At 37.2% G+C, this 18615-nt stretch overlaps 1 protein-coding gene across 1 annotated transcript in view; it reads right to left on the bottom strand.

Annotated features, from left to right (window-relative positions):
* Nucleotides 1–17944, bottom strand: part of LOC127618311 (netrin receptor UNC5B-b-like) — an 82407-nt gene extending 64463 nt beyond the window's left edge. The window contains exon 1 of the mRNA XM_052090693.1: nucleotides 17306–17944. Coding sequence (XP_051946653.1) covers nucleotides 17306–17393 — 88 coding nt within the window. The 5' untranslated portion in view covers nucleotides 17394–17944. The remainder of the gene's footprint in view (nucleotides 1–17305) is intronic.
* Between the last annotated feature and the right edge of the window lie 671 nt (nucleotides 17945–18615).

Consider the following 18615-nt stretch of genomic DNA (forward strand, 5'->3'; position numbering starts at 1 on the left):
ACATTTAAAATAACCAACCAGTGTGTTGTCTGAGCTTGGTTACTAGCTAGTGCAAAGGAACCCATGAATAAGGCTGCATTATGTCCATTTGTTTTCAACAAATAACTATATAAAATATAAGACTATTATTTTAACTTAACTTATTTTAGACTATAAAATATATTGTAACATTTTCCACTAGGCTATTATTATTATCAAAATGCTAATTTTAAAACATACAAAGGGAGGCTAAAAGTAAACTTGTTCAAGAACAATTTCTGGGGCTGTACTGAATTATGGTAATGGAACACATGATAATTCACCTGTAGTCCCAATGTCGTTGCATGTTATTTGCATATGCATCCTGAGAGAGTCCTAACCCCAATTCTTACAATCTGCTCCCAGATGACTGAGAGAGAAAAATTGTGAGAACTCTCAGGAATGTGCTGTGGCGCCAAAGCGCAAATTAACTTCTTAACAAAAAAGCAAATCAGCACATCTGGGATGGTATGAGGGTGTGTAAATGATGAGTGAATTTTTATTTGTGGATAAAATAACCCTTTATGCTTTGAGCGGTGCATCACAAGAGGTAGCAAATATTGATTGGACAAGTTTGGTAATTGAGTACTCTACTAATTAAGCTTACAGTATCAACCAATATCCTTTTAGTCCTTTGCTTTATTATTTAGTATATTTGCTTGTTCCTATTAACAATTCATCAGAAGAAAAAATATTTTCGAGTTTAGGCACTAAATCTAAATCAGAAGTTTACAATCCCCCACTTTCAAGCCCCATTTGATGTTCTGTCACTTCAGAAAATGCAAGATCCTCAGGAACTTGTTTCTCTAAGTCATAACAAGCACATACAAGAGGCTGATCTGCACTGCTCTCATCTGGATATTTATCAGGATCCAGTAAAAATGTCTTACAATATCTCCTCATAACTATGATGATTTAATTGCAAATCTCTGTGGCATTTTTATATCTTTGATTGTTTTATCTGCTTTTACTGCAACATTAATCAATCCATTTCTCTGTTTCATACATTTATCTTTCTTTAGTTGAAAGACTCTCTTTTGCTGAAGCCTTTGTTTTCTGACCTTTGAATGAGTTGTGGTGAAATGCCATGAGCATACATGACATCAATGACTCCTAAATCTTACAACAGACAGCACTGTGGTCTGCCATTATTATGCTCTATGAAAACACCAAATGTATTGTCTAGTTAGAAAGCAAGGAGAAAGGTTATCAATCCATCTTACAAAAGATATGTAAATATTAATTATTTTGAATTAAATAGTCAGTTTCAAACTTAAATAACAAACCTTTTTTATTATTATTATTTGATGTTTCCTCCATTGATTCCACCTTTAGCATCCTATAAAATCCTTAAAAATCTAAGCACAGTTTAAAATGGACCAGGATATTCCTCTTCACTGTCCCTATGGTGGTTATTTTAATGCACCATGTAACATTTCAAGCTTTTATAAAACCTGATTATGCTTTCATGTGTTTTTGTTTTATGTGGTTATGTGCTGTTCTTAGTTTAATATGTCATGCTGATAATTTTTAACAAACAATTTAGATGAACTTTTAATACTAAGTACTATTTTTGATGCATTTCTGAATCACATGGACCACTTTAATGGAACTTTTACAGTGTTTTTTGTCCTTTTTTAATGCTTGGAAGCCCCGGTCACTATGAACTGTCATGTTTACACACCAATACGCTGTGATAACTACCAAAAAACAAGCTTCTTCAAAATAGTAGACAAAGTAAGAAAACTGTGTTTACATTTAAATGAAATTATCGGGTTATTCTATGCTTTTGACATCAAAATGCTCACAGGCATATGCACAGCACATTGGAAAAATCAATGAGAATGGCGGTAAAGGTTTTTACATCAACATGAATTAAGGGAAATGGGCAAAAGTCTATCTGTGAAAATGGGTTAATTCTTAAACTGTTTACAATCTTATCCCTAAAAAATAAACTGTGTGTGATGAATATTCAATACAAGTTTAGCTCAATCAGCAGAATTTGTGGCATAATTTTGACTACCAAAAAACTTTATTTTGACTCTTCCTTCCTTTTCTTTAAAAAAATAAAAATAAAAAATCTGGGTAACAGTGAGGCACCACTGGAAGTGAATGTGTAGATGTTAAACCCCTTACTGTTTCAAAAGTATAGCCACAAGATGTAAACAATATGTGTGTCAGTCACGATTTCTCTAAGTAGGCAAGGGAGGCAATGCCTACTCAATAATTCGAGTGAGCAAAATAAATTACTGTACATAAATAAAACAAATAAAATATTACAAAATGTGTGCTCAAACAATGTGTATAGCAGTTGTATTTCTAAAGACATTGTGTCAAAAAGTGACACAAAGAGGATAACGTTTCAGGTTGGGGGGTTGTTAAGATAACCGCCAAATATCGGCGGAAAGTCATGAGGGGAGACATTGGCTCCGATTAGTGCTGTTTCATCAATATGCTGTCAATCTATCAATGTGATAGAGCCCGCCTCTCATGCCACTGCCTCACAGCGGGACTCTGCAGATCGTTATGAATGGGATGAACTGATGGAAGTCAGGAAACTATTTGCACAGAAAGCAACTAACTGACATGGACAACAGCATTTTGGTCACATCCAAATCAAAATGAACTTAAAGTTATTTGAAATGGTATGTGAGTGGCACGCTTTTTAGTGAGCACTCACTCTTAAAGGTACAGATCCGTGACATCACGAACCCTGTGATGTCCCTGAGGTGATGGATGATCCTAAAATAAGATGACTAGGCGAACAGATTAAATATTCATGCTTATTGCTGTATTCTTGTGGGTATTGTTTTGAGGCAATAAAAAAATATTAATTATAAAACAATGCATACACTTGATGAGTCTTTGATTTGATAGTGAAACTTTCTGTACAGAAATCTGACCAATATTGAAATGAACATATAAAAGGTTTTATTTAATTAATTTTTTTTTTTGGGGGGGGGGGGCATATACAGTATGTACATATTCTATACACATTTTATGATAATACACTGATATGTTACATATAGAAAAACAGCATTTTATATTTTGTTATTATGATGTTGCATCTATATGCAAAATATTTTATTTTAAGCTAAATATTTCCAATTTTACTACACCATTGCCGTGATGATGTAATGTCAAAAGCCCTAAAACGATTGTAAAAAGGACAATTTAAACAACTTTACAGCTCAGATAATGCATGAGTTTTAACATAATTAATGTCAGTGATGTGATTAGCTTCATATTTATGCCTTCAAAAACAATTGCCCAATTCACTTCTATTGTAAGTTTCCTACATTTTTTATTTTTTTTTTTTAAGAAAAGGAGGGACGAATGCCACAAATGATGTTGATTGTTGTCAAACTTGCATTGAACCCAGAATATTTCTTTAAGGTGTTGACATGACCTGACACATTGTCAGCATTAAGAATAATCGTGTAAGATTGTGCACGTAAATGCCTTCTTTCTATGGTAAGATCTAACTTAACCTTTCTTCAAAAATTTTTACTTTTGTGTTCCATGGGAAAAAATATCAGCATAAGGGTTTGGAACAACATTCCAAAAATAGTGAGAAAATAATGACAGAATTTCCATTTATTAATTTTTTTAGGCAGCTATCACTTTAAAACAATATTGTCATTGTACACTTGATAAAAAAAATCACCTTTGAACTCTATCTCTATGAATAGCAAATATATACATGACAGACAACAAATCTTGTGTTGCCATGCTTCAAGTCACCCATATTCTCAATGGTGACCAATGTTAAAGAACTACTTATTAGTGCTAATGTTTTATTGTGTCTGATTAACCTGTAAAACCAGATTGAAAATGGCAGCATGAATACTGATTCTTCAAAAGATCGAAGGAGCCTCTCAAGTTTGCGACAGACACCCTTATCCAGAATGTCCCTGTGTAATTACACAAAGAAGACCATCTGTTCAACACTATTCCCCTCACCAGATGAAAGACAAGTAAGGCATAGTCATGTAATTGGCCCTCTCATTGAGAGAAAAGGTAAAGAGAAAGCAGTTTTGTTTCTATATGTCCTGTTTAGTCTTGTTCCCACCATTTCTCTCTCTCCCTCTCTGTGTCCTCTGTGGCAATCAGACTGTCTACAGTCGATTGTGGGTCATTATTTCCAGTGTGTCTGTGCCTTCAGGACAGATGTGTAAATTGTGGTGCTTAAGTTTCCAGGCCTCATTTAGGACAGATTTACGCCCTCCATACTACTGTATAACAGTCACTCAATACAAACACAAATACATTCTCAAACACAGTCAGAAAGTGTGCGAGACGTGCGTGGACACCATCAAATACACAACGACTCATACAAACATCCCTTTTTCCTGTCGGTCACACTTGGTAGTTTTAATCAATAAAACAAAAGCTCTCCCGCACTTAATAACGAGAGCATCTACACAGCAAAATAATTGCTATTTGCTACTGGCAGCCGTGCGATGAAGATTTAAGCTGAAAATGACTGCAAGAAAGACATCTCCCCAATTCACATGCCTTCTTTTCTAACACATTTTAACTTCAATGTATTTTGGAAATAAATGAATAAAAAAAAATATTCAAAAGTGTGTTCAAAAGTCTTTATAAGAAACTAGATGTACACACTGTACCAGTGGCATCACAAAAAAAATAATCAGTTGAGTAATGCCCAAAGAAGTGGTTTCAGAATGAGTTTTAAAAGTAAAAATCTGTGCTTGGGAATAAGTTTACCCTTACACATCCCTGTACGGACTTTGTTGTGCTTAAATCCCTCTTATGGACAGATGGAAACATAAAGACCTCTACAAAAAGTTTTCCTTGACCCCAGAAGCACAAGCCAGTGTTTCATGCCAGTTTGTTTGTTCCACCACCTGTCTATCCCTGAATGACATACTATAGGGTACAGCCCTTACATCTCTCCTGACAGAGCAGACTCCCTGTGAGTCTGTCCTTCCAAACACATCTTCTGTCACAACCTCAATCACACAAGTCGCCGGCTGGCTGTCTGTCTACCTGTCTCAAGTCAGTGATTAAGATTCAGACAAAGCCTGAGCATGTTTTGTCTTTAGTAGCAAGTTTAATGTTAAATACTACAGACCAGACAAAGAGAAAGTCTTGGAGGTTTACTGTAGGTTAACCTCATGCACTTGTACAAAAGGTGGGGCTTTGTGGCTTAAGTGCATGGCTTACAGAGTAGTGATTTTACAGGACTTCAGAGAGACATGTTGAGACAGATTGATGCATGGTTGGTGCACAGGAGTGGCCAACAGACAGATAAAGCCTCTTCTGAAGCAATACTAATTATATATGTCTCCCATGCTTAAGCAAATGCCTTAAAAAAAAAAAAAAAAAAAAAACTTGTTTTATCATCAAAAAAAGGTTAATGTGGTCATATATGATTACATTTTGAAAGAGCTAACAATCTGTTTATGTGTTTATCCAGAGTCCAAAAGACATAATAGGGATCTCCATTATGTTTAGTTAAATTAAGACAATTGTTGACATCAAATATGAGTTTAGAGTTTAAAAAAATATGGATGGCATAGCTCAGATAATTTGGTCTTGGAAGAAGTCTTGGCAAATCTGAGCACAGTTCATGACATTAATTATGTTTCCATGTGGAGTTAAAATCAAGCTACAGCAACTTTTTGGAGGCGATAACATCTGAGAAACCTCTGACTTAAACGAAAGTCCCCATTTGATCTCCATTTAGTCTAAAAAAAGAAACAAAGCAAAAAGGAGAATGTAAGACAAATGGTTTAATTTTGTTTGACAAAAGAATAAAAATTAACCCCATATGTCCTAACATACTATTTTTAATGAGTTTGTTTTCACTATACTGCAATATTCTCATTGACAAACAGCCATACAAACTCAAAAAAACCACATCACTGAAGACTTAACATAAAAAGTATTGTGCCCCTGATCTGGCAACATGATGAAAAGAGTCTATCTTTAAATAAAGTCCCACTGCTTCACTTCAACATTAATCAATCAAGGCGAAACACCCTGTCCACATCTCAGCTTTCAGATCAATAAACATCTTCACAGCCTTCATGAGTGCAATCCACCTCCCCCTGCAGACCTCTGGGCTGGCTCAACAGCATACTCCGGAGCAAGACGTGCAAGGGGCGGCGGAGTTTAGAACAGTCGTGCGTGGGGAGTTAATGAAGCCACACCAGTCAGCATGGCCGTCCATCTGTTTCCTTAATCTTTGTAAACATGAGCCACTCTGTGATAGGGCGCTAGCCAACCCCATGCTCACTGCTGTGATTTACAGACATAAGGATCATTTTGCTCACTGTGAATTGATGGGCGAGAGGGGTTTGTGCTGGTGGAGTGTTGGCAACACTTTTAGAAAGGGCTTGGAAGTTTGGGTCTCAGGTCTGAGGCTCTGTAAACATTGGTTTTGCAAGTCACCGCTATGCACTCAGCACACTTGCTAATTGGAGCTGAGATGTGAAGCAGACCTGAGTGAATAGAAAGGTGAGGGTGAGGTCGGCCGTGCTGTCCATCAGCGGGTAAGAGGCTTGGGGAAAAGAAGAGGAGGGAAGAAGAATGAAATACAAGCAGAAGCAGAAAATTAAAACATTACGTAAGCAAGCAAATGCTCTCACGCTGCATTAAGTCCAAGGATGCCAATCTAGAATGGATTAAGGCAACATGTGAAATGACACAGAGCCAAACCATGTTAGATTTGCATGAGCGAGGTGTGTGAAAACACGCATAACCTGATAGACAGGCCCAGTGAACGTGGCTTTCCTCTGAACCCCAGTTAGCATTTTAAGATGCCCTGTGCTTTCCTCCAATTTACTCCACTTTCCTTCTCCTGGTAGCAAGCGTGTATGTGTTTTCACATTTTAACTTATCCTATCGCCAAAAAAAAATATATGTATTAAACGTGCAGTCTGTAATTTTTTGTTTGTGTCATCTTGGACTTACACTGACACCTAGGTTATGGATGCAGCATCATTCAAATGCAATAGTTTTTAGTTACCGATATCACTGTAAAAATGTATTTAATCCCTGAATGACAGTGTCCAATAACAGGGTGGTTACTGAGATTAAGCAAGTAATTTTCTGTTGGTCATGTGATCCTAGCATGGCAGCCGCCATGAGCATAATACTGCATATATAAGGTTACTGACTGGAGTCTTCATCTCATGTGAGAGCTCATGATTTTCTAGTTATATACGTATATTTCAAAATAACAATATTAAGAAATATTTACTGAATGCACATTAATATTATAAATTATTAAAAGAAAATAAATGTTATAAAAAATATCTTGTTAATAATTGCAATATTTTAGATAATTTTATAATAAAATATAAACATTTATATTATAACATTAAATATCTCAATATGCAAATTTTTGCAACAATGAATAATATGTGACAGGAAACCAAATGTTTAGGATCGGAGGGCATAAAAACCCCAAGAACATTGCACTGGCCCAATCGGGCAAGAGACAGTTCCGTTAACTGGGAGTGTAAACTTATCTTTCCCCCCAAAAATCCATGCAACTCTGGAAAGCGGAAAAGCAGAATCATTCGGAAGGGTGTGGAAATGGCAACAACAGGCAGCCCATGGGGATTATCTTTACTATTTAGTCCTTCCAGAACAAGCCCAGCAGTCAGAGTGCAGCCAAAATCAATGACAGTCTCATCCAAAGGCGTTAACTCTGGAACTGTGGATCATGCACTAGCCATGACCTGCTTTTATTTGGATAAATGAAACAGTGTCTATCGGAGTGTTAAAAAAATAATTTACTCACCCTCATGTTTTTGCAAACCTGTTTGACATTCTTACTTCCATGGAACACAAAATGAGAGGTTAGGCATAATGACAACCTCAGTCACAATTAACTTTTTATTACAAGGAATAAAGATGAAAAGGAATTTAATGGTGAGACTAACATAATCTCTGTTGTCCCTAACATCTCCTTTTGTGTTCCACTGAAGCAAGAATGTCTCACAGTTTTGAATTTGGAATGATGTGAGACTGAGTAAACAACAAAAGAATATTCAGTTTTGAGTGAAATATCCCTTTAGTGTCTAAAGGTTAGTTACGTGATATACTACTGCACACAAACATGCCAAATATTATGCAACAGTGCATAAAGCATTTATTGCACTGTGAAATCCTACTTGAAAACCCCTTTATATATAATTTATTTAGTAACATTTCATACTGTTATAAAGTGCTTGTGTGTCAAACGGCATATTCTTATTTCCTGGTCAGTCAAGAGTCAGGGTTTCTCCCTTTACAAAAGCACATTCTGTGTGGCCTTCTACATTTGGCACAAAGAAAACTAAAGCGACACCACATGAGGACATTACTCTTTGGTCACACACCATCAGAATGCATTTACCGCACGGCACACACACAGGGGACTTTTCGTGCAAGTACTGTGACATTGAGAACCAGCCGGTTAACGAACATGTGTGTGTATGTGTGTGTGTTCTTAGAAAAAACATCCCCCATCCCTCCCATGAGACCCCCTGTAGCATGCAAACCATGGTAGCACCCTAATAAAAAACAAAACAAAGATATTCTACTTCCCATATTCCCCTACCCTTGGGGCAGATGGGAGTCTTTATAGCCCTTAAACTCTTAAATATAGGATTCTCCACGCTGCCTTCCTTCCGAGTATATCCACAAACCCCCATCACAATAAAGGAGCCAGAAAGAATAAGAGCATAGGAGGGAGTGAGCAAACAGAAGTGAAGTGGACAAGTAAAAAGAACGAGAGAAAGGTGTTTCATAAACTAAAACCAAAAACAGTCCAAAAATGATGGGAGATAGCTGGCTGAGGGCATGGTTTATACCTTATAGCCTCTCAATAACTGATCTGTGAAATAGTAGTGTAGACTTTAAGGGATGTTCACTCGAAAATAAAAATCCTGTCATTTATTTACTCTTTTGTTGTTCCAAATCCATATTACATTCTTTCTTCGGTGGAACACTAATGGAGATGTTTGGCAGAATGTTAGCCTTAGTCACCATTCACTTTCATTGGATCTTTTTTGATGACTATGAAAGTGAATTGTGATAGAGGCAAACAACAAATCCTTCTGTGTTCCATGGAAGAAAAGTCACTCAAGTTTAGAAGAACATGAGAGCGATGATAAATTATGGTATAATTTTCTTTTTTGGGTGAACTACACTCAAAAAGACATTTTAGTCAATTTTTAAGATGTATCCATTTCAATTGAATAACACATTTCCATCTAATTGAATTGAATATTCTTGAAGAAAATGTAATTAATAAAACTTGCATTTTGTAAGATTTGTACATTTTATTTTGTTAAAGATTGGGCAATTCAATTAGATGGAAATTTGTTATTCAATTGAAATGGATACATCTTGAAAATAGGCTAAAATATTTGTTTTTGTGTATACCGAAGTGAATATTCTGGGTTAAATACGGCATCTATTAAGCTCTAATTCAAGTGTATGTGGCATGCTGTCCATTACTTCAGACAATAATAGCTCACCTCAGTTTTTCCAAACAAACAAAAAAATGTGTGTACTTAAATGCACTTAAGCCACAATTGTACGATTGCCCCATAGATTTCCATTGTATGTGCTTGACTATAAACAATTTTTTTTTTTATTTGGAAACAGAGTTTGTATTTGTACTTGTGTTGAGCCTAAAATTTTACTTTAAACCAGTAAAGTCTCCTATATATTAGACACAGACAAGAAAAACATACAGTTACACTCTGGCATTAACCACAGATTGGCTGAGGTCTAATCTTTAGCTATGGACCAGGTTGAACTTCCTTTGAAGGCTAAGAAGATGAGAAATCTCCATGGCCTCAGAAAGTCTCTCTTTTAAGGCAGGATCCTCAAAGGCAGATGGACAGCAGGAGACCTATTCACGTGGCCCTGACACCAACACTTCCAGACCCTGCCGAAAGGAATCTGACATGCTACCCAGACCCCAACAGGCACCATCAGGGGGCCTGAGCTGGAGACCTTTCAATCCAAATTCATTTTACTTTTAAATAAAGTATTACTCTGAAGAACCTGACAAGCAGTCAGTTTGCCAGTCAGACTCAGAAAGTCTACTTGGAAAATTAAGCATAAAAAGCGCAGCAAAAAAGACTAACTTTGCAAGTCACATCTATCTATCAATCAAAATGAGGGCATCAGTTTTCCAGCCAGCGTAACTGAAACAAACAGTTTGACAGACTAAGAGTGAGAGACTGATGTTCCTAGATGTCTGTCATGCAGTTGGGATTGGAAAAGATGCAACACTATGCAGAAATCTTTGGACTCTGCCAGACACAGCAGCCTCTACACTGTGCTTAGGTGAAAGCTGTCCGCCAAAGATATTGTTGGCTTGGCATGAGCCTCAGCTGTAAGTCTGGTTCATTGTGAAATGCACAGGCATTGCATGTTTCTCAGCAAGGAATTTTTTTATTTTAAAGCATGGAGCCAATTGAGCGTGCAACACTGACCGCCCACATTTTCAGCCGTCTTAGTCCTGGAAGTGTATTTCATTAATTAAATTTTTCATGGGGATTTCATAAAATCCTTCATAAAAGTACCAAACCAACCCGCTCCATCAACAATCGAATCGCAAAATTCCAAACTTTGATTTGAAGCAAAAAAGTACTTGAAAATCACACAAAAAGGAACAAGGCTGAGTACTAAACTTGTTTAATGAGGGAAGGAACTACAGTCCCATGAAGCATTTTGAATTACATTATCAAATTAAAAACTATATATACCAATATAACTATTGATTTTAAGTTGTGGATTATAAACAGAAACAATATATTTGAAATCTACTGCAAGTATTTTATCATGGAAGTGGGTGGTTTCTGCTGGTCTCATTTGCCGTGGTTGGTTAGCCATAGCTTTCTGATCGCTGGATATTTCTCTACAGGATTCATAGGTAATTCAGTTTAAAACACAACTAAAACACTTTTTTTTTTCAAATGAAGTTGAAAAAATGCATAATAATGGCTTCAACAGAAGCATTTACCACTGGTTTACAACCTCATGGTAGGTCTGTATTTGAAGGTTTATAAGTTATCATTGAAAATCAATTTGTCTATGGATAAAATGACCATGACTATTGCGCTCTATAGGTTGAAGAAAATATAAAAGGGTAATTTTTGGTCATACTTACAGTATAGCTCAATTCATTTAAACTCAAACATGTCAACTCTTGAAAGTATTGTTTAGGAGAACTGAATAAGAAGTGTGACTATGAATGGTAAGCCAAGACAGAGGAAAGACAAACATACACCATCGGTCACTCTTGCAGGCTAAAGAAGCTATGAATATGCTGACCCCTCCTCCAGCTCCACCTCCACCACACACACCATGGCAGAAAAGAGCCCCATTCATTTCTCCATTCAGTCCCAGCACAAAGCCACCCTGCCGAGTCATTCTTCCACAGACCCTGTCACTCTCCACCACTCCAACCCACAGGCACCACCACCCAGCTGCTGTAAACCCGGGTGGGGTGAAGACTCTCCAACTCTTCTATTCTCATTCAACCATCTACTCCTCGCTTTGACTTCATTAAAGTCTCTTTCTTTTCTTCCGCATCATCCATCCATCTATCCCTTTACATTCGCTGTCTCCCCTCAACCTTCTCCTTTCCAGCTCCTGTTTTGCATTTATCCTTCTCGTCTTGGTGTTAATCGTTCTCTTGCAACTACGTCCACCACATATTCTTTACGGTATATCGTTTCAAACTAGTCACCTTGCTCTTCCTCTCTCACACACTCTATCTCTCTTGTTTGGTGTAGATTTATGGTGGTGAACATGCACAGTATTGGCAAAGCATTAAAAATGTCCACCATTAATACAGAGAGCTCCAGGCATCGATAAGAACCTTAATAAAAACATCTCCACTCAACAATCTGTTCATCACATTCCTTACTGTCGCTGTCCCACACTCTCCCTCCTTCTCTCAGCCCAGTCGCTGTCTTCTTCTCTCAGACTGTGCCAGGGACTTAATGATGCTTGAATGCCAATGCTTCTGACTCCTGACTTTTTGCGTGCACTCTCTATTTTAATAAAGTCTATTTAAAAGGCAACCCCTAGGCTCAATCTATCACAATACATCTCTATGAGATATATTTCTCTCAGTTTCACACTCTTTCTGCATTTTACTTTCAAGGTGTAGATGAAAGTGGCTGCTATTCCTGACACTGTCTGATCTTTACATGCACACATACCATGCACCATCACATTCACCTATCTGACATTCAGTAAGTTATTGAGTTTCAGTATCAGAAGAACTTCTGATTCTCAAACTGTGCCCACAGCAATAACCCAATGACAATACTCTCATCAAGTTTCTCTACTAATGCACTCAACAATTACACCTGCATGCACAAAAGACACATGTCGAACACCAATTTGGGAATCAATTGTATCATAAACAGATCATACACACAACCATAAACTCCTTTAAAATATTAAAGAGGGCCACTTTACAGTGATGAATAATACAGTATGGGGTGAGTGGAAAACCAGCAATCTCCTCCAATGCCCTCTCCTCACCCCTCTCACTCCCTCCCACAGCAGCCATAAAACTAATGGACACCACAAGACTGGTGGCCATCTCACCGATCTATGCATTCTTGCCTTTGCATTTCCCTTGCCTTCTTCCTCCAAGGCTTCCCTGCTGAAAAGGCCAGCATAGCTGGTCACCAAAAGGGTTGTGAATAGATTCAGAATGTGTTCTTTTTGTAAAACATACAAGAAAGGAATGATTTTCATAAAGTTCTAACATACAAAGATAAGGTTTCCAACACCACTATTGAATCAGCAGCATGAAATATACAGCACGGCCAGTGTAGTCCAATTACCGAACAAATTACTTTTATGAGTCAGATCTGTGGAATCAACAGTAAATATAATAAGAACAGCATTTCTTAATTCCAATTATTTCATCCTTAAAAATATTAAAATAATTGTTAATGGAACCGTTAGGGACTGGAATTGTTAAGTGAAATCAAAATTGGAATAGTTCAATTCCATACGATTCCCATCCCCTGTCAACAGCTTATGTTGTGTTTTGGTTGCTTATCCATAGGATGTGGGTGTGTTGGTGTTCCCACCAAACTTGTTTGCTTGTTAGCTTAAAAGGACAGTTAATCTAAAAATGAAAATTCTGTCATCATTTACTTATCCTCAAGTTGTTGCAAGCCTATATGACTTTCTTCCGTGGAACACAAAAGGAGATTTTTTGCAAAATGTTAGCTTTTTTCAAGAATAAATTATTATATTATTATATTTTACTTTTTATGGATAAAAAGTAAAATATGTAATAAAAGTGAATGGTGGCTGAGTTTTGCTGATATTGATGTAAATGATGACAGAATAAAAAATTCTGGATACCTTATCCTTTTAACTAAAAAAATCCATTCATTAGAATATTGCATTTCCTTAACTGAATTTCACAATATATGATGGTTAATCAACTGGTTTTATTTGGGTCCAAAATGCTATTTCACTGAAGTAAATCAACCTTTCAAGGTTATCTTTCTGGGTTAGACCAAGCAGAAATAGCAATTGCAGGTTTCCACTTTTTCAGCATACAACATGACAATCAACACTTGCCTGCAAAAAAAAAATAAATAATAAAATAAAATAAAAACTTGACTGCAAAACACAAACCACCTACTCCCAAAGATAACCAATTACACCCCCACACCATGGACCATAGTTGGAGAGTTCCGGCAGCCTTCACAGGGAGGATCCAACATGTTACGTTGAACATGATGGGGTGGTGGGGGAGAAACAAGAGCATAACTCCCTCCTCTCTCTTGACCTTAGGCACTCTAGCCTCAACCATGACCCACACACTTTTCTACCAGCAGCACTCCACACTTCAGCCACTTGGCCACCTTCTCCACCTAATCCTCCTTAAACAATCAAAATGATACACTCAAACGTTTTGGTCTCTTAAGGATTCTTAAATGAGTTATCTTCTCCAACTACCACAACAACAATTCACATATGCACGTGCAAATCCAAACAGTGTGACTCCATTACATACAAAAAACACAAAACTCCAGTCTCAATCTAGCTCAAGCGTGTATACAGGGATAAGCGTGTATACAGGGATAACCCTCCAAACAAACAAACATGCATGCATATGTGCACACACACACGCACACACACTCACACACACGCGCACACACACATGCACTTCAAGCTGAGAAGAGAAAAGCTGATGGGGCAAAGGACCCAGACGTGGGTTCCTGGCAGTCTGTGTAATTAAGGTGTATGTCAACACTGAGAGAGTCGTACCACACAGGAAATCTGAGCTCAGCATATCCACAATACAGACAGACAGGAGGGGGGAGAGGAAGAATACAGGAATGGACAGAATGAGAAAGATGATAAATATTATCTATTTTGATTGTGATGCTATATGGATGCTCTAAAATATGTGCCGTCATCTTTGTCTCCCTGGGAGACACTTTAGCTCAAATTGAACACAGCATTCAGTCTTGGAGAACTTCCGTCTGTAAAATCATAAACAGTTCAGGTCTGTACAATGAGTTTCTCACACATACATAAAAACAGAGACTCTATAGATGCAAAGATGAATCTATACATCTACATTAGTCTCCTCTACAGATAGTTAATTCATCACCCAATAATGTAAAGTCTGTCATTATACTCATCGTTCCAAAGTTCCAAACCTGTATGACTCTCTTACTTCGGTGGAACACAAAAGGGATTTTCAACCTCAGTCAAAAATCACTTTCATTGTATGAGAATAAGCTGCATCTCAACTTTTATAAAACATTATCCTCATGCGTTCCAAAGAACCAATACATTTGTGTGTTTTTGAAAACATGAATTGTTGTGTGAACTATCTGCTAGTCTTTTTTTTTTCTTCTTTGTATCAATTTTGATTAACTAAATCGAGAAATTAACTAATGTTTTTAATGTATACAATGACCTAAACTCATTGAATATGCATTTCTATGTGTATCTGGTTACATATTGAGAGAGTGCAGAAAGGGAGAGAGATTTCTTTTTGACGCTTCAATGCTTCCCACCACTTCGAAGGTCAGACAGAAGGTAAGCTAGCCATCATGGAGCAAGAAAAAAAAACACTTCACAAGATGATTTACTTGCGGGCATCTCTTTTTTGTTTTGTTAATAATATCCAGAATATTACAGCAGTTCTTTACCCACTTAAGACAAATTGGAAGAAAGTTGAATAGTTTATTTTATTAGATCAAGCATGACCATTTTCAGAGAAAATCACTACTGTTAATTTAACTTTGTTTTCTCCAAACTATTTGTTCAGTTTTATTAAACATGACATTCATTAACCCGAGGTTAAAGTAGCACTCGACTACTTCAATGATTAAAAATAAAAACAAAATTAGGTCACCTGACAGCTTAATACAGTAATTGCACAAAATAAATGTATCCGCTTGTGGACGTTTTATTTTTATTTTAGGTAGGCTTCGAAAGAAAATCGTTAGAAAAACTTTTTCCGCCACTTGACAACATTTGCTGCATGTACTGTACCCATAAACAACATCAACTGGAAAAGTAAAGCAATGCATATGAACTGATTTAAGATTTAAAGGCAACCACTATGCTTTTCCTCAGATGCTTTCCTTTTTTTACAAGGTTTATTTTCTCTCTCTCTCTCTTGTTTAAAAGCCAGGAAGGCATTGAGCTAAACTTAATTACTCCAGAAACAACAGGGGTTCTGCTTTTTTCCACTGCTTAGAAGCTCAACACCGCAAGCAGAAAGAGAGGAGATCATCAAAATATTCCTCTCTGAAGGGAAAGAGATGATATACCTTCACTTGGTTCTTAGTTACCTATCACTGCCTTTATAGATAGATAGATAGATAGATAGATAGATAGATAGATGAAAAACTATTTTGCCCATCCTGATTTTGAACATGAACTGTCTGTTTAAGGTCCTGCCACAGCATCTCAATCAGGTTCAAGTCAGGACTTTGACTAGGCCACTCCAACACTTTTTTGCTTCATTTGAGCCATTCAGAGGTGAAATTACTCCTGCTTTGGATTATTGTCTTGCTGCATAATCCAGTTGCACTTGGGCTTCAACTCTCTGACTGATGACGGATGTTCTCCTTAAGGATTTTCTGGTAGATAGCAGAATTCATGTTTCCCTAAATTATTGCAAGTCGCCCTTGCCCTGAAGCAGCAAACCATCCCCACACCATCACACTACCACCACCATACTTGACCATAGGCATGATGATCTTTTTGTGGAATTCTGTTTGATTTATGCCAGATGTAAAGGGACCGCTGTCTTCCAAACAGTTCCACTTTTGACTCATCTGTCCACATGGCATTCTCCCAAAAGGTTTGAGGAGCATCAAGGTATGTTTTGGAAAAATTCAAACGAGCCTTAATGTTCTTCTGGTTAAGCAGTGGTCTCACCACTGTTCCATGGATTCCATTTTTGGCCAGTGTCTTTCTGATAGTGGAGTCATGAACAGTGACCTTTATTGATCCAAGAGCGGCCTGCAGTTCCTTGGATGTTGTACTTGGCTTTTTTGTGATGTCTTGGATGAGTCATTGACATTTTTTCCATTTGGAGATAATGGCTATCACTGAGGTTTTTATGGAGTCCCAGGGCCTTTAAAATAGCTTTGTAACCCTTCCCAGACTGATGCATTTCAATCACCTTTTTCCTCAACATTTCTGGAATTTCTTTTGACCTTGTTATAGTGTGCTACTGGGTGAGAGCTTTTAGCCAAATTCATGCAGTTGAAAAAGTTCTGTTTATGTGTTGATTTGATTGAACAGGGCTGGCAGTGATCAGGCCTGGGTGTGTCTATAGTCCAGCTGAACCCCATTATGAATTCAGTTTCATAGATTTGGTTGATTTAGTAACTAAGAGGGGAAAAAAAAAAAAATCACACAGGCCCAGTTGGTATTGGTTAACTTTTTTGCTTCAATAAATAACATTATCCTTTAAAAACTGTATTTGTGTTTACTAAGATTGACTATGTTTTATGTTAGATTTTGTTTGAATTGAATCAGGATGTGGGCAAATACTTTTTCACAGCACTATAGATAGATAGATAGATAGATAGATAGATAGATAGATAGATAGATAGATAGATAGATGTTTTAATAATAATTTCAAATGAAGTGCATTGTGGTTTGAGTGTAGGCTATATTTCCGCGTGAGTTTGCGCGAGTCCTTGCTCTTATTGGTTTTAAACAGAAAGCAAGGAAGACGCATATCATTAATTGAAACAAATGTATATACATTACATATAAAAGTTTCACGTACCTGTATGGGTCGCAAGGGTTCCGCATATTAGAACTACTGCAAGTAGAGAAGCGGAAGACTGGTCGCGGTGTATACACGCAGAGAGCATCTTTACCCTGTCACGCTACAGCCGAATGTTCCCAGGTGCTCTCGCTCAAGTCGGCAGAAGTCTCGCTGAATCCTCTTTCCAAACACTCTCCGAAGGACACTTCAAACTGTGTGAAATGCGGAGAAGAGTTCCTCCTCAGAACTTCACAAACGTAAAAAAATAAAAATACAAAAAATATAAAACCTTTATTTTACAGTCTGCTCCAGAAGTGTCCACACATCAAATGTCCCTCTGCATTGCACACTTAACACAAAATGGTCAATCATTAAACATTGCCGAAAACGCAAGGAAACCGACAACCTGTGTAAAGCTCATGTCATTCACAACTCCATACTAGTGAATGCGTTTTCTCTACAACCGTTTAAAAACAAAGTGATCTTTAATGAAAAGGAAAAAAAAACAGAGATCACTTCACAGGTATTCCTATTGAGACGCGAGGAAAAACTTGTCCGTAAGTGTTAAACATGATCATTGCTTTGAAATCTCCGATGTTATCTGATGCGCGCCATGGTCCTGACAAGTACGCTCGCCTGTGTCCTCAGTACTGAGTGTAAACACACGAACACGGTATGAAACGGGAGCCTCCAGCCTCTCATCTCCCCATCAGCCAATGATCAACCTTCACCGACCCACACTGAGCGCTGGAGAACAGCAGACGTGAATAGAGATGTGAATGGAAAGACAGAAAGCCTGGACACGTACTTTAGGATTCACAAAAAGGAGCAATAATAATAAATTGTTATTTTATTATTATTATTATTATTGTGGTGGTGTTTTTAATTGTTTATATTTTGACAACTCAAAAATATTTTAAAAATATTATAATAAGTTACATGCTTTAGCCGTATAAATGTATCCAATTAACCCCAGTGTAGCAGAATTGCAATAATGCCTATTTTAACGTTCCATAAGTGCCAATACTTGGGTCTATGAAGGTTTATCAACCTAAGCTATATTCTTTTGACCTTTACCTTTTAATTGTAAAATTGTAATCATCATCACGCAGTCACGGGTGTTTTGATAATCAAGGATGGTTAGAATGCAAAATGTAGTTGTAATATTAGGCTACAAATAGTTCGTTATATTCAGTGTAAAAAATCCTTCAGCCCAAGCACATTTCAATTTGTTTCTACTCAGGTTTGGATTAATGAAAGTGTCTTAAAGTAAACCACACGAGGGCGACAGTTCCAATATGTGTGTTAGTGCATTCATCTAAAATAAA

This window comes from Xyrauchen texanus, chromosome 24 (assembly GCF_025860055.1).
Source record: "Xyrauchen texanus isolate HMW12.3.18 chromosome 24, RBS_HiC_50CHRs, whole genome shotgun sequence".
NCBI classification, from domain to species: Eukaryota; Metazoa; Chordata; class Actinopteri; order Cypriniformes; family Catostomidae; genus Xyrauchen; species Xyrauchen texanus.